Here is a 13,553-nt window from a genome sequence, read left to right as displayed (position 1 = left end):
TTTCTTTTCTTTTCTTTTTTTAAGATTTTATTTATTTGAGAGAGAGAGGGAGAGAGCACAGGCAGGAAGTGGGGGCAGAGGGAGAGGGAGAAGCAGGGAGCCCAACACAGGGCTCAATCCCAGGACCCTGGGATCATGACCTCAGCTGAAGGCAGACGCTTAACCGACTGAGCTGCCCAGGTGCCCCTCCACCATCCCTTTCTGTTGGGTTAGTACCTTGAGGACTAATTTTGCTTAAAAATTATGAAAATTTTAAAAAATCATGAAAATTTTCCACTTTGCACGCAATTAGACTAGTTATAATGAACCACCCATATTTGACTCGTTGTGTGTCCCTCCTCCTTCCACAAGAACGGGAAGGTACACTGTACACAGAGTTTTAGTTTGGCACCAGGACGCCACTGAAATGGTTCTTGCTAATGACTGATGGCCCACGAGGCTTAAAACAACCCACACTCAGATTGTTGTCAGGTTTGTTAGATAGTCTCTTGATGGCCTGGAGACTTTATCTGAAAATGGCTTTTTTTTTTAAATGTTTTTATTTATTTGACAGAGACGCAGTGAGAGAGGGAACACAAGCAGGGGGAGTGGGAGAGGGAGAAGCAGGCTTCCTGCTGAGCAGGGAACCCAATGCAGAGCTTGATTCCAGGACCCTGAGATCATGGGCTGAGCTGAAGGCAGCTGCTTAACCGACTGAGCCCCCCCAGGCGCCCCAGAAAATGGCTTTAGAAGAGTCACGGGGTGTCGGAAGCACCTGCTCAAACACTTTAGGTAACAGATCTCTGCCATGCTGCTAGGAGTACAACTGTCAGCCTTTGTCGTCTGCTTGTTTTTCAGTTGATACAGACTTGGACCCTCCTGGAGAGTTCCACCCTTGCCCTGAGATGCTGTCTTGCCCTCCTCCCAGGGCACCTGCGTAGGCTTCTCAGCTTTCATGAGCTGTGCTGGTCCCGGTTGGGGCACAGCCGGCTGATAAGGCACATGGATCTGGCCTTCACTGGCATTGAGGAATGGTTAGAGAGGATAGCTTTGATCTCTAGTGTGTCTTAGTGATCAAAAAATAGGTTATGAGAAATAAACGTGTCAGGTTGCTTGAAAAGGTCTGCTGCCACGTAACGCTTTCCTGGGGTAAGGGCTCCTTAGAAAACTGATGGAAGGGACACCTGGGTGGCTCAGTGGGTTAAGCCGCTGCCTTCGGCTCAGGTCATGATCCCAGCGTCCTGGGATCGAGTCCCACATCGGGCTCCTTGCTCAGCAGGGAGCCTGCTTCTCCCTCTGCCTCTGCCTGCCACTCTATCTGCTTGTGCTCACTCTCGTGTGCTCTCTCTCTTTCTCTGACAAATAAATAAAATCTTTAAAAAAAAAAAAAAGCTGATGGAAGCTATGTGCTTTGTTCTTGAGGAAAATGCACATAAGTTCATACACCCAAACGTCGCATACAGCACCAGGAGATTTCCAGAACCAGGAGACATGTCCAGCGGCCCGCTGGCAAAAAAGTCCAAGTCAGCTAGAGATGAGCTAGCTTTATGACACTCGATTTATTTAGCCTCCCAAGAATCATTTGTGCTGAACTCTGCTGTATTACGGGCTTGGGTTCAGATCAGATGTGACCCCGTGAAGCTCGTTCTTGTTTTTACTGCTCTTATTTTTTTTTTTTTTAAAGATTTTATTTATTTATTTGACAGACAAGAGATCACAAGTAGGCAGAGAGGCAGGCAGAGAGGCAGGCAGAGAGAGAGAGGAAGGGAAGCAGGCTCCCTGCTGAGCAGAGAGCCTGATGCGGGGCTCGATTCCAGGACCCTGGGATCATGACCTGAGCCTAAGGCAGCGGCTTTAACCCACTGAGCCACCCAGGCGCCCTTTACTGCTCTTATTAAAGACAGTGATTGCTAAGACCCAAATGAGAAGCTTACCCTGGGTTTTGGGACCAAGCATAGCTGTGCTGCCCTTATGAGTAACGGGATCATTTTTTTCTAACAAACACTAACGGGCTTAAGCTCTCAAGTTTTCTTCATCGGCTGAGAAAGCTCAGACATGACTGGCCCCAGCCCTTGGCTTCAGCTTCTCTTTTCCCTGCTATGCTTTTCCTTTCTGTGCTCCCTACATACTTCGCAATATAGGATAGAAGGAGTTGTCCTGACAGGTCACATCAACTCCCTTAGGGAATGAGGTGGGGTTGAAGGGTCAGTGACCTTGTGCCTTCTCCAGCTTTCAGACCTGGCTCCAGAGCACCATGGCTGAGGTGGAACGCGCCACCACCCAGCTGCCCTGCCTCAGCAGCCGAATCAGCTACGCAGTCCGCAGGGTCCACACCATTCAGGGTGGGTAGGGCGACTTCCAGCCACGCTGTGCTCCTGCCCCTCCAGCTCTCGCCTCCCACATCCATCTTCATGCCTACTCGTCACCAGCCTGGGCATCCTTCCCCTTATTCCCTTCTTCCCTTTTGTCCTCCTCAAACTCGTCTTCATTGCTTTCTGCCTTTTCTCCCCCAGGCCTGATGGCTCGAAAACTGGCCCTTGCTCAGCTGCGCCAGGAGAGGTGAAGTTTGGGGCACTGTGAGGTGGACAGGAGGGGGTTAAGTGTTGTTTGCTGGGACCCCAAACAGGGAGGACTGAAAAGGGGTGGGGGCTTAGGGATCAGGCTGGGTGATCTCACTGGACTCTGTTTTTCTTCCCTGCCCCAGCTGTCCCCCACTCCTGCCAGTCACAGATGTGAGCCTTGAGTTGGAGCAGCTTCGGGAGGAACGGAACCGCCTGGATGCGGAATTGCAGCTGAGTGCCCACATCATCCAGAAGGAGGTGGGCCGGGCCCGGGAGCAAGGTACGTTTGGTCCTGGAGTCCCGGAGCTGGAGCAGGCGCCAGAGCTGGGTGTGTTGGGGACAGAGAGAAGAGAAGAGCTGGGGTCTGGGGCACAGAGAGACTCCGGGAGTGCCACCTCGTTCCAGGGGAGGCTGAGCGGCAGCAATTGAGTGAGGTGGCCCAGCAGCTGGAGCAGGAGCTGCAGCGGACCCAGGAGTCCCTGGCTAGTGTGGGGCTGCAGCTGGAAGCCGCCCGCCAGGGCCAGAAGGAGAGCACGGAGGAGGCTGCCAGTCTCCGGCAGGAGCTGACCCAGCAGCAGGAGATCTATGGGCAAGGTGTGCAGGAGGGGCAGTGGGTTTACCATGGAGGGCTGGGGGGGACTGAGGAGTGACGCTCCCCGCGACACGCTCCATCCTCCCCTTCCCCCCCCAGCTCTGCAAGAGAAGGTGGCTGAAGTGGAAACGAGGCTGCGGGAACAGCTCTTAGAAACAGAGAGGAGATTGAACGAGGCTCGGAGGGAGCATGGCAAGGCAGGTGAGATTTGTTGGGATGGATATGGGCATCCGGGGAGAAGGAAGTGTTAGACATAAAGTTTTTTTGTTTGTTTGTTTTGTTTTAAAATTTTATTTATTTGAGAGAGCACGAGAAGAGAGGGTCAGAGGGAGAAGCAGACTCCCTTCTGAGCTGGGAATCCGATGTGGGACTCGATTCCGGGACTCCAGGATCATGACCTGAGCTGAAGGCAGTCTCTCTTTTTTTTTTTTTTTTTTAAGACTTTGTTTGTTTATTTGACAGAGATCACAAGTAGGCAGAGAGGCAGGCAGAGAGTGAGAGGGGGAAGCAGGTTCACCTCTGAGCAGGGAGCCTGATGTGGGGCTCGATCCCGGGACCCTGGGATCATGACCTGAGCCGAAGGCAGAGGCCTCAACCCACTGAGCCACCCTGGTGCCCCTGAAGGCAGTGTCTTAACCATCTGAGCCACCCAGGCGCCCCCTACATGAGGTTTTAAAAACTGTTTTGAATCCTGCAAATAATGAAGTTATCAAGAAATGGTACAGATCAGTTCTCATGGTGTGAACACATTCCTGTAGCCAGCCCCCATATCCAGCACCAGCATGAGCCCCACCCAGCCACTCCCCTCCATAAGGCAACCGCCATCCTGACCTCACACCAACACCAACCAGTACCCCCAACTTTTTTTTGCCTTGGAACAATAGAAATTTATTCTCTCACAGTACTGGAAGCTGGAAGCTAGAAGTCTGAACTCAAGATGCTGCCAGGGTTGGTGCCTGCTAGAGGTTCTGAGAGACACTTTGATGACTCCCCCCGCCCCCGGTGGGTGGTTGCCCGCAGTCTGTGGCATCCCTTCATTTGCAGGCACATCATTCCCTTCTGTCTCCATCTTCACATGGTGTGCTCTGCTGTGTGTGTCTGCCCCCAACTTTCTTTTTTTTTAAGATTTTATTTTTATGTAATCTTTACACCCAGCATGGGGCTCAAACCCACAAACCTAAGATCAAGAGTCTTACTCTCTACTGCTCTACCGACTGAGCCAGTCAGGTGCTCCCCCCTCTTTTATTAGGACAGAGTTCAAATACCTGGACAGATTACAAGAGTCACATAATGCCCACTTGTTTACCTCCTCTGACTAGATGCAACAGTTAGTAACCAATTTTTTTTTAAGATTATTTATTTATTTATTTGACAGACAGAGATCACAAGTGGGCAGAGAGGCAGGCAGAGTGAGAGGGGGAAGCAGGCTCCCTGCTGAGCAGAGAGCCTGATGCCAGATGCCGGCTGGATCCCAGGACGCTGGGATCATGACCTGAGCCGAAGGCAGAGGCTTTAACCCACTGAGCCACACAGGTGTCCCTAGTAACCAATTTTTTTAAAGATTTTATTTCTTGAAATAATCTCTACACCCTGTGTGGGGCTCCAGGCCACAACCCCGAGATCAAGAGTCTTGTGTTCCACTGACTGAGCCAGCCAAGCACCCAGCAGTTGTTAATCTCTTGCCATATTTGCTCTATCCACATATATATACACACTGATACATGCATTTTGGGGGAAATACTTATTGAGTAAGTTACGAACGTCATGACCACCCAGCTGCGTCTCCTACGAAGAGGAAATTTTATTACATAACCTCAGTGTCATTGTCATGCGTTAAGAAAACATTTAGTGGAACAAAATGGAGCATCTGGTTCATATCCAGGAAGTCTCTGGGATGAGGAAGGTACTTTGGGTTCACAGAGTCAGAAGGTCGTGGAGTATCAGCCACTACTTCCACCACACAGAGGAGACAGCCCTGGATCATAAGTGGCTTCGCTGAGCCGTAGAGCTGAGGGCCCAGTGTTCCTGCCCATGATCGAAGTCCTGTTCTCATGGTGCCTCCCTGCCTCTGGGCTGCCCCACACCTGTGCCCTCTGTGCCCTGGCTTCCACGTAGTGGTCTCCCTGCGCCAGATGCAGCGCAAAGCCACCCGGGAGAAGGAGCGGAACCAGGAGCTCAGGCGCCTGCAAGATGAGGCCCGGAAGGAGGAGGGGCTGCGGCTGACCCAGCGCCTGCAGGAGCTAGAGAGGGACAAGAATTTTATGCTGGTAGGGGAGAGAGGGAAGAGCAGAGACCTGGGACTGGAGAGGGGGAGCGGGGGAAGGAGGAGGGGTGGCTCTGCCTGGGCTAGGTGGCGTTTAACCCTCTCCTTCCCAGGCCACCTTGCAGCAGGAGGGTCTCCTCTCCCGTTACAAGCAGCAGCGACTGTTGGCAGTTTTTCCTTCCCTGCTGGATAAGGGGAAGTCTGCAGAGTCCAGCCCCCGGGCCCCAGGGTCTTCACTGCCTGTACCTCCAGGAGCAGCACCCATCCCCAAGGAGTCCATAAGAGGTATGGGCCATGTAGGAAGGGACAAATGCGGGGGACTTTAGGAATCTCTCCTTTAGGCACTCTGAATGCATGAGCATCATTCTCTGTGACCCTTGGAGGCCCACAGCCTCTCATCTGTGCCCGAGTTGGGCCAGGGAACCCTCCCCCCTCATAACCCTCCTAGCTGATGGTAGCCCTGTTTGCTGCACTGGAGCTGAGCTGCCTTCTCTGCTCAGCTGCTATCCCTTGGGGTCTTCTTTCCCAGGATCCCTCTCTGTTCTGCTCGATGATCTGCAGGGACTGAGTGAGGCCATTTCCAAAGAGGAAGCTATCTCTCAAGGAGACAACCAGAACTGTCCCGCTCCAGTCTGCCTCTGAACAGCTCCGGGCACTCTGTGCAGCAGGGGGCTCAAGGTGGGCGGGGCAGCCCCCAGAGAAGTGGGGTGGGGGGGGGGAGGTCAGCCAGCTGCCCTTGTGGACACCGTGGACACCGGTCACCAAGATGCCTGTGAATCCTGTGGCTTAATAAAGACAACTGCAGCAGGTGCCATGTTCTCTCGGGGAATGGGAGGGAATTCCTGCTGCAGCCATCTCTGTCTGGAAAATGCAGGGAGTGGTCCCACACAGCTATTTCTCTAGGTGGTACCTTTTTCAAAACCCCTTTCTCTGGTTGCTTGGGAAGTTTTTTGAGGTGCTCCAGAAGTTTATTCTCAACTTTTGTTTGAAAACTCTTCACCTCTGGAAAATGATCACTGCCAGGAGTTAGGATATAAAACATCACTCATTTGCTGGGAATCTCAGTGCCAAGCAGTTTCCTTGCTCAGGGACCACAGTGGTGGATTTGATGGGTGGGTCCCTGCTCCCTTGGCCGCAACATCCCGGTGGGGGGGGGCGGGGGAGACAGATGATGGACAAGTACCTAAGTGAACAGAGCAGGCATTGCCATGAAGAGAAAAGAAATACAGTGACGTGACAGAACCCGACTGGGGAGGGGCGGCTAGACCAGAAGATAGGAAAGGGCTCCCTGGGGAGGGGATGTGTGAAGACCTGCCTGCCAGCAGGAGCCAAGAGGGCCAGCAGAAGAGTCCTGCAGAGGGCAGGCAAGCACTGAGGCCCAGAGCGGGAGGGAGGGACTGGTAGCACCGGCGGTTTATTTAAAGTCAATAGAAAGCCCTTGGAGTGCTTTTCAACCAGGTGCAGGCACACAATTAAGCTGATATGTTTATGAGCTAGGTTGGCTGGCTGTAAAGGATGGGGCTTGGGTGGGGGAAGGGTGCTGGGGGGGACCAGTTAGGAGGGTGCTGGGGAGGATAGGGAGAGATGAGCTCCAGAATGGGGACATGGGCTGAGCTTGCCTTGGGGGGTATTGGGGTTGGGGAAAGGAGCAGAATGAAGGCTTCGAAGTGAGCCACAGGAGAGCAGACCAGATGGAGAACAGCCTGGGGAGGAAAGGAGTTCTGTTTGGGAGGCATTACTTCTGAAAGGCGCACTAGAGCTCTAGACCAGTGGCAGCCTTCCTGAGGTGGAGGTTCCAGGGGGTCTGAGACACTTAGACAAGACTCGCACTGAGCTCTGAAGGATGGGGGTGGGGAGGGTACAGAGAGCTGGCATCCAGGACCAGGGCAGCAGCCGCCTTGAGCAGGATTCCAGAGGGAGGAGGAAGAGGCGGGGATTGACAGGAAGCAGAGGCAGCTTCCTCCTGAGCCTCTGGGCTGTGACTGTTGGAAGCTGCTCTGGGGTGGGGGTTAGGAATCAGGATGTCCTCATACTTCCTCACCCGCCATCACCCCAGGTGGCTCCTGGATGAAATTCTTTGGATGTCACTGCTTGGGAGGCCCCCTAGGTGCATGTGGAGGCACATGCGGGAAAGCAGCATGTGGTTCCCAGTCCTGAGAGGAGTGAAAGGTCCAAGGACAAAACTGAGTCCCAAAGGGGAGGCTCAGGGTACTGGCTGAGACCACTCTAGTTGCATCCTGTGTGTTTATAACAAGCCCCTGTCCCTGCTCCTGCCCGGGCGTCCTGCCTCCTGACCCCTGTAATTACACTGCTTCCCCACGCATGGTTGGCTCCCATCCCTCGGCTTCCCATGGCTTCAAGGGATGAAAGGTGGACGTCCTTGTGATTACAGAGATGACAGATGGGTATCGATCGCTGCAGGGTGTGTGTGGAGGAGGATCTGAACATAAGGGTGGGATGACCAAGGTCTAGGTCATTGATAGAGCTTGGGTGGCTAGGTCCCAAAATGGGGGGGGGCTAAAATGAGGGACGCTGCTGTCAGAGGTTAAACATTAGCCCTGGCCTTCCAAACGGGTTTGACCAGTTAGGTTCTGATGGGATTCCTTGTGTCACTGGGCTGGCCACTCCCCAGAGGTCAGACACTGCCTCTCACTCCTCCCCTATAAAGCCTCTTGGGGTTCCCAGGCACCTAGACTCAATCTACCCCCAACTTTGGGGGCCAGGAGACAGCCATGATGCTCAACTGGAAGCTGCTGGGGATCCTGGTCCTTTACCTGTGTGCCGGAGGTAAGCTGGGAACAGGCCAGGGTGCAGTTGGAGGTGATGGAGGATGGTCAAGAGAGGCAAGTGTGAATGTGATGCATAGGAATGGAGGAGATTCCAGAAGATTCTGGGTATTCCCATGAGGGGAGGAGTTAAGAGTTTGAAGGTGATGCAGGAAAGTGCATTTTAGCTCAATGTTTTTACTGGTTCAAGTGTAGGTCCCTGTGGCAATCTAGATCAGAATCCACGTGTGTGGGTGAGTATTCATCACAGCTGAGGACTATGTGTTTGCAGAGGGTGGGGTCTGGCTGCCACATGGGCACAAGGTGTGGATGGCTTTGGAGGTATAGACCAGCGCAGAGGCTATGCCAGTGGGAGTCCCAGCCAGGGCTGGATGGAGCTTAGGTTAGCTCCTGTCGGTTTAAAGTTGTTCAAGTCAAAGATTCCGGTCAAGGTTTTTACGTCATTTTAAGATCACTTTGGGTATTTTGTAAATGTGTGGAGAGCTCTTTGAGAGTTACCTTTCAGGTTTGTGGTGTCAGCTCAGACTGTGGTCTATCCCAGAGAGGCTATGCCCCCTGAGTCTGCAGCTAGGGGAGGAGGGATCCGGCCCTCACCACCTTTTACCTTTCTCCTTCTTCCTCCACAGGCATCTCAGGCAGTGGAGAGCACCCCCCTCCCCCACCCACAGAGGCTGGAGAGGAGGAGGGCTCCCCAACATTGCCTCAGGGGCCCCCCATCCCTGGTGATCCCTGGCCAGGAGCACCCCCTCTCTTTGAGGACCCTCCACCTCCAGGCCCCAGTCGTCCCTCGAGAGACCTGCCAGAATCTGGAGTCTGGCCTCCTGAGCCCCTGAAAACCGATCCCCCTCAACCTCCCCGGCCTGATGACCCCTGGCCAGCAGGACCCCAGCCTCCAGAAAACCCCTGGCCTCCTGCCCCTGAAGTGGACCATGGATCTCAAGAGGAGCCAGACCTTGACCCACCGCAGGAAGAGTACAGATAAAGGGATTCCCCCACAGGCATCCTGGGCCTCCAGGCAGAGTGCCTCTCAAGCTTATTTGTACCATTCTGATTCCTCTTCAATTCTTCCACCAGCCTCAATTTCCTTCCTCATTCCTTCAATTTTATTCTGAACTCTGAAAGTGTCATTCTCAATATTTTACGTCCATTCTTGAGATCCACTCCACATTTTCCCTCCTTTCTTCTCTGACAGCTAAAGCATACACCCCTACCTCATGTCCTGTCCTCTCCCCTCTACCTGCTTCCCACCTCCTCCCTCTTCCCCACCCCTGGGGCTTCTGGAGCTAGACTGGCGGCGCTTTGTTCTCTGCTGCCACCTGGTGGCTTACAGCTGGGAACTATCAGGAGACCCTGACAGTACTTCCATGAAATGGAAAAATAAAATCCATGTTTTCTTAATTTTGATTCTTGGCTCCTTCTTCGCCAGTGATTAGGTCTTTGAATATTGAGATGCCTTCCTCAGGGCACAAACCTACAGAGATCTGGAAGTAGTCTGAGTTTCTGTCTTGTCCATATGCATGTGGAGCCCAGCAGAAGGAAGTTGGAAATGTAACTATCAGAGTAACAAGGACATTCAGACCCACATTTGTCCTGTTCTGGAACCCCTATTTTGGAGAATGAGAAACCAAATTAGGTCTCTCTCTCTTTTTTAAAAAAGATTTTATTTATTTATTTGACAGAGATCACAAGTAGGCAGAGAGGCAGGCAGAGACAGAGAAGGGGGAAGCGGGCTCCCTGCTGAGCAGAGAGCCCAATGCTGGGCGCTATCCCAGGACCCTGGGATCATGACCTGAGATGAAGGCAGAGGTTTTAACCCACTCAGCCACCCAGGCGCCTGTAAGTCTTTTTTTAATAGCTTATGGTTTGCACACTCCTGGCTGAACGTGAAAACTTTCCTAAGGGTGTGTGTGCAGGACTAGGATCTAAGGGGATCAATTTCCAGAAGTATATGTATCCTTTCCTAAAACGAATCTGTCTGAGGGCTGTACTGTATTTATTTCCCATTTCCACCTGCCTCCATTAACAAACCATACTTCTCCCTCTAGACGGAGAAAGCCCTAGCTCTCTTGTTCACCCTGAACAGGACCCGGGTGCTCTTCCTGGAGTTGCTAAACAAAAGTCAGTGGGGAACAGAAATCAGCCTTTTCCATCTCATTTAAGAGATGCATCTTAAATAAGAAGCTACTTTTCTGTTTAATCAATATTTGTAGTTTTGACAAATTGTGCCTTGTAATAGTCATAGTAATAAACCCACTGCAGAATAACTGTTTTTAACACATAGGGTCTTATAGTCACAGGAAATAAATTTCAATTTTTATCCATATTTTTGTTATGGAGATATACAAAAGGACTTCCCCAAAATACAATAAGATACCAAAAAAAAAAAAAAAAAGTGATACAATGGAAATATATTTCATTAGGATAAAACTGTAGGGAGAGTGGAATGGAGAAAAACTAAACTGAAATATAAGTTAACTTTGCTGACTGGTTAAAGGGCTTGCTCACTTATTAAAGGCATTGTGGATATGAAAATGTTATGGTATTAAATTCCACCTGCTACATTCGAGTGATGTAACTTTTAATAGGTCAGTGTGTACAATTCCCTGGAAAGTATACTCTTTGTAATATTTAAACTTATGATTAAAAATGTTAGCTGTTGACTTAAAAATGTGTAAGGCATACCTAATTTTTAAAAATTCTTGGGCACCTGGGTGGCTCAGTGGGTTAAGTCTCTGCCTTCGGCTCAGGTCATGGTCCCAGGGTTCTGGGATTGAGGCCAGCATTGGGCTCTCTGCTCAGCGGGGAGCCTGCTTCCCCCTCTCTCTCTGCCTGCCTCTCTGCCTACTTGTTCTCTCTCTTTCTCTGTCAAATAAATAAATAAATAAAATCTTTAAAAAAAAATTCTTTAAGGGCATATTTGAGCAGGAAAGTTCAAAAGTCAGGAGCCAAGAGACATCGATGGCCTAAGGTCAATTCAAGTGGCTTACCAGGATGGGGGCTGAAGAGGGGTTGAAGGAAACTGAATGTTCACCACTTAGGACCCAATTTGTTTATGTGGCAACTCCAATCAAAACCTGTGTGTGACTAGTTTGAAAAACTAAAACAAAACTTATTTTTTTTGGGCGCCTGGGTGGCTCAGTGGGTTAAGCCACTGCCTTCGGCTCAGGTCATGATCCCAGGGTCCTGGGATCAAGTCCCGCATCGGGCTCTCTGCTCAGCAGGGAGCCTGCTTCCCTCTCTCTCTCTGCCTGCCTCTGTCTACTGTGATCTCTCTCTGTCAAATAAATAAATAAAATCTTTAAAAAAAAAAACTTATTTTTTTAAAAAAGATTTTATTTATTTGAGAGAGAAACAGTGAGAGAGAGTATGAGAGAGTAAAAGGTCAGAGGGAGAAGCAGACTCCCTGTGGAGCTGGGAGCCAGATGCAGGACTCCATCCTGGTACTCCAGGGTCATGACCTGAGCCAAAGGCAACTGATTAACCAACTGAGCCACCTAGGCACCCCAAAACCTAATTTTTGAGTTTAGAAATGATCCTAGAACATATAAGAATTGTAGGGGAGGGCCTAGTAGAATTTAATAGGTCCCAAAGTGGACTAAATTCACGAAATTCATTCCTTTAATATGTCCATCAATGCCAGGTGCCCTGAGGGAATACAGAAAATAAAAAAATATACAGTTCCCACTCTCAGGAAGCTTAAAATTGAGCTGGGGAAGAAAGGATTTGCATGAAAAGTTAAGTAACAATGTCACACACGTAAGGATGCATGTAACTAATTACATGAGTAAGTACTAAACAGCTTTGGCAATAAACGCCCTGAGCTCAGAAGGGAGTCACTGCGAGGTGCGCTAGTCAAGCGAGGCTTCCAGAAGGAAGCATCCCCATCCCGCACCAAGCCCCGCGGCTGGGGGTCCGGCCAGGAGGGGGCGGCCAGGGATGGGGAGGGGGAGGGGGCTGTGGGCCTCCAGCCAAGGAGCGGGCGCAAAGCTGCCCGGCGCCCACTCTAGGCAGGACCTGCCCCTGCACCTGCGGGCTCGGGAGTCGCGGGCTCCTGCCTTTATGCGTGTTGCTCGAGCTGTCTGGAAAGGCCTTCCTCTCCCGGGCCGGTGGTCATTCTCTTCGGCGACGCCGCTCCCGACTAGCCTACAAGCCTTGCCCTGCGCCACCGCTGTCTGCAGGCTCTGCGATGCCTGAAACAAAACTCAGAAGGGAAAGGCTTTATTCCCTCTATTCTCCCCTCCTAGGCCTCGAGCCTCTTGCGTGCACTCTAGTTTCCCCTCCCTTTGTTCATCTGTGTAACCCTGACACTGCATAAGTGCCTTAATAGGTTATATTAGGGTTCTCCAGAGACACAGAACCAATAGAAATATATGGAGGTTTATTACAGGAATTGGTCCTTGAGATTGTGGAGGCTGAGAATTCCCACAAATTGCTGTCTACAAGCTAGATATCCAGGACAGCCAGTGGAGTAATTCCAAAGGCCTGAGAACCAGGGTAGCAGATGGTGTGGGTCCCAGGCCTTGTCGCAAGGACTGAGAACCAGGAGTGCCGACGATGGCTGAGGCCAGGAGAAGATGGATGTCCCAGCTCAAACAGAGCACATTCATCCTCTTCCTGTTTGTTCAAGTCAGCCCTCACAGATTGGGTGATGCCCACCCACACTGGTGACAGCAAGCTTCTTCCCTCAGTTCACCATTCAAATGCTAATCTCTTCCAAGAAACAACTTCACAGATGCACCCAGAAACAATGCTTTACCAGCTATCTGGGCATCCCTTAGTCCAGTCGAGTTGACACATAAAATTAACCATTGCTTACATGTTTTATAAATGGCTGAATTCATTAATAAATGGCAAGTTTGTGGGGGCACTGGAGTGGCTTAGTCAGTTAAGGGTCTTGCTTTTGGCTCAAGTTATGATCCTGGGGTCCTGGGATCCAGCCCTGTATCGGGCTCCCTGCTCAGCGGGGAGTCTGCTTCTCCCTCTCCCTCACCCTCTGCCTCAGCTCATGCATGCTCTCTCTTCTCTCCCTCTCTTCCTCTCAAATAAATAAATAAAATCTTAAAAAAATAAATGGCAAGTTTGGGCAACAGAGAGTAGACTGCAATGGTTAGAATGAAGGGCTTATAACCCAGAAAAGAGGGGGATATTGTTAGACAGTGAGCTGGGGGGAAACGAGGGAAGCCAGGCTTGAGAGCTTAGATCAAAAGTCTTTCTCCTCTGATATAATAGTGCCCAGTGGTGGGGAGGCTCATACACAGGTTTGGGTGTGCTGTGGCCCTGAGGTATAGGAGGGAAAGGAAGAAGTCTGGACCCCTCAGACTGACCTCAAACTGGCCCGAGATGAAGCTCATTGGGAAAAGAGAAGAAGAGAG

At 51.1% G+C, this 13,553-nt stretch overlaps 2 protein-coding genes across 4 annotated transcripts in view; both read left to right on the top strand.

Moving 5' to 3' along the window:
* LOC111152331 (coiled-coil alpha-helical rod protein 1) overlaps positions 1 to 6,782 on the top strand; it is a 15,297-nt gene extending 8,515 nt beyond the window's left edge. For 2 of the 3 annotated variants that reach the window (XM_022510826.1, XM_022510827.1), the window contains exons 11-18: positions 2,209 to 2,321; positions 2,493 to 2,538; positions 2,684 to 2,820; positions 2,946 to 3,134; positions 3,232 to 3,333; positions 5,248 to 5,399; positions 5,509 to 5,680; positions 5,925 to 6,782. In XM_022510826.1, the coding sequence (XP_022366534.1) occupies positions 2,209 to 2,321; positions 2,493 to 2,538; positions 2,684 to 2,820; positions 2,946 to 3,134; positions 3,232 to 3,333; positions 5,248 to 5,399; positions 5,509 to 5,680; positions 5,925 to 6,037 (1,024 nt within the window). In that variant the 3' untranslated portion in view covers positions 6,038 to 6,782. The remainder of the gene's footprint in view (positions 1 to 2,208; positions 2,322 to 2,492; positions 2,539 to 2,683; positions 2,821 to 2,945; positions 3,135 to 3,231; positions 3,334 to 5,247; positions 5,400 to 5,508; positions 5,681 to 5,924) is intronic. The other variant, XM_022510828.1, reaches the window with a different exon arrangement.
* Positions 6,783 to 6,994: 212 nt separating this feature from the next.
* Positions 6,995 to 9,561, top strand: LOC111152326 (psoriasis susceptibility 1 candidate 2). The gene is made up of 2 exons (XM_022510819.1): positions 6,995 to 8,182; positions 8,808 to 9,561. Exons 1-2 carry the CDS (start codon positions 8,128 to 8,130, stop codon positions 9,161 to 9,163), a joined length of 411 nt encoding a protein of 136 aa, XP_022366527.1. The 5' UTR covers positions 6,995 to 8,127; the 3' UTR covers positions 9,164 to 9,561.
* The last annotated feature ends 3,992 nt before the right edge of the window (positions 9,562 to 13,553 follow it).

This window comes from Enhydra lutris, unplaced genomic scaffold, assembly GCF_002288905.1.
Source record: "Enhydra lutris kenyoni isolate GAN:26980312 unplaced genomic scaffold, ASM228890v2 scaffoldscaffold28, whole genome shotgun sequence".
In the NCBI taxonomy this organism is placed as follows: Eukaryota; Metazoa; Chordata; class Mammalia; order Carnivora; family Mustelidae; genus Enhydra; species Enhydra lutris.
Note: the sequence above shows the minus strand (reverse complement) of the source record. Positions and strands in the feature narration are given on the sequence as shown.

Coding starts and splice junctions, on each gene's coding strand:
- LOC111152326 (XM_022510819.1), top strand. CDS start 8,128: ATGATGCTCAACTGGAAGCTGCTGGGGATCCTGGTCCTTTACCTGTGT. Junction 8,183..8,807: donor CCTTTACCTGTGTGCCGGAG/GTAAGCTGGGAA, acceptor CTTCCTCCACAG/GCATCTCAGGCAGTGGAGAG.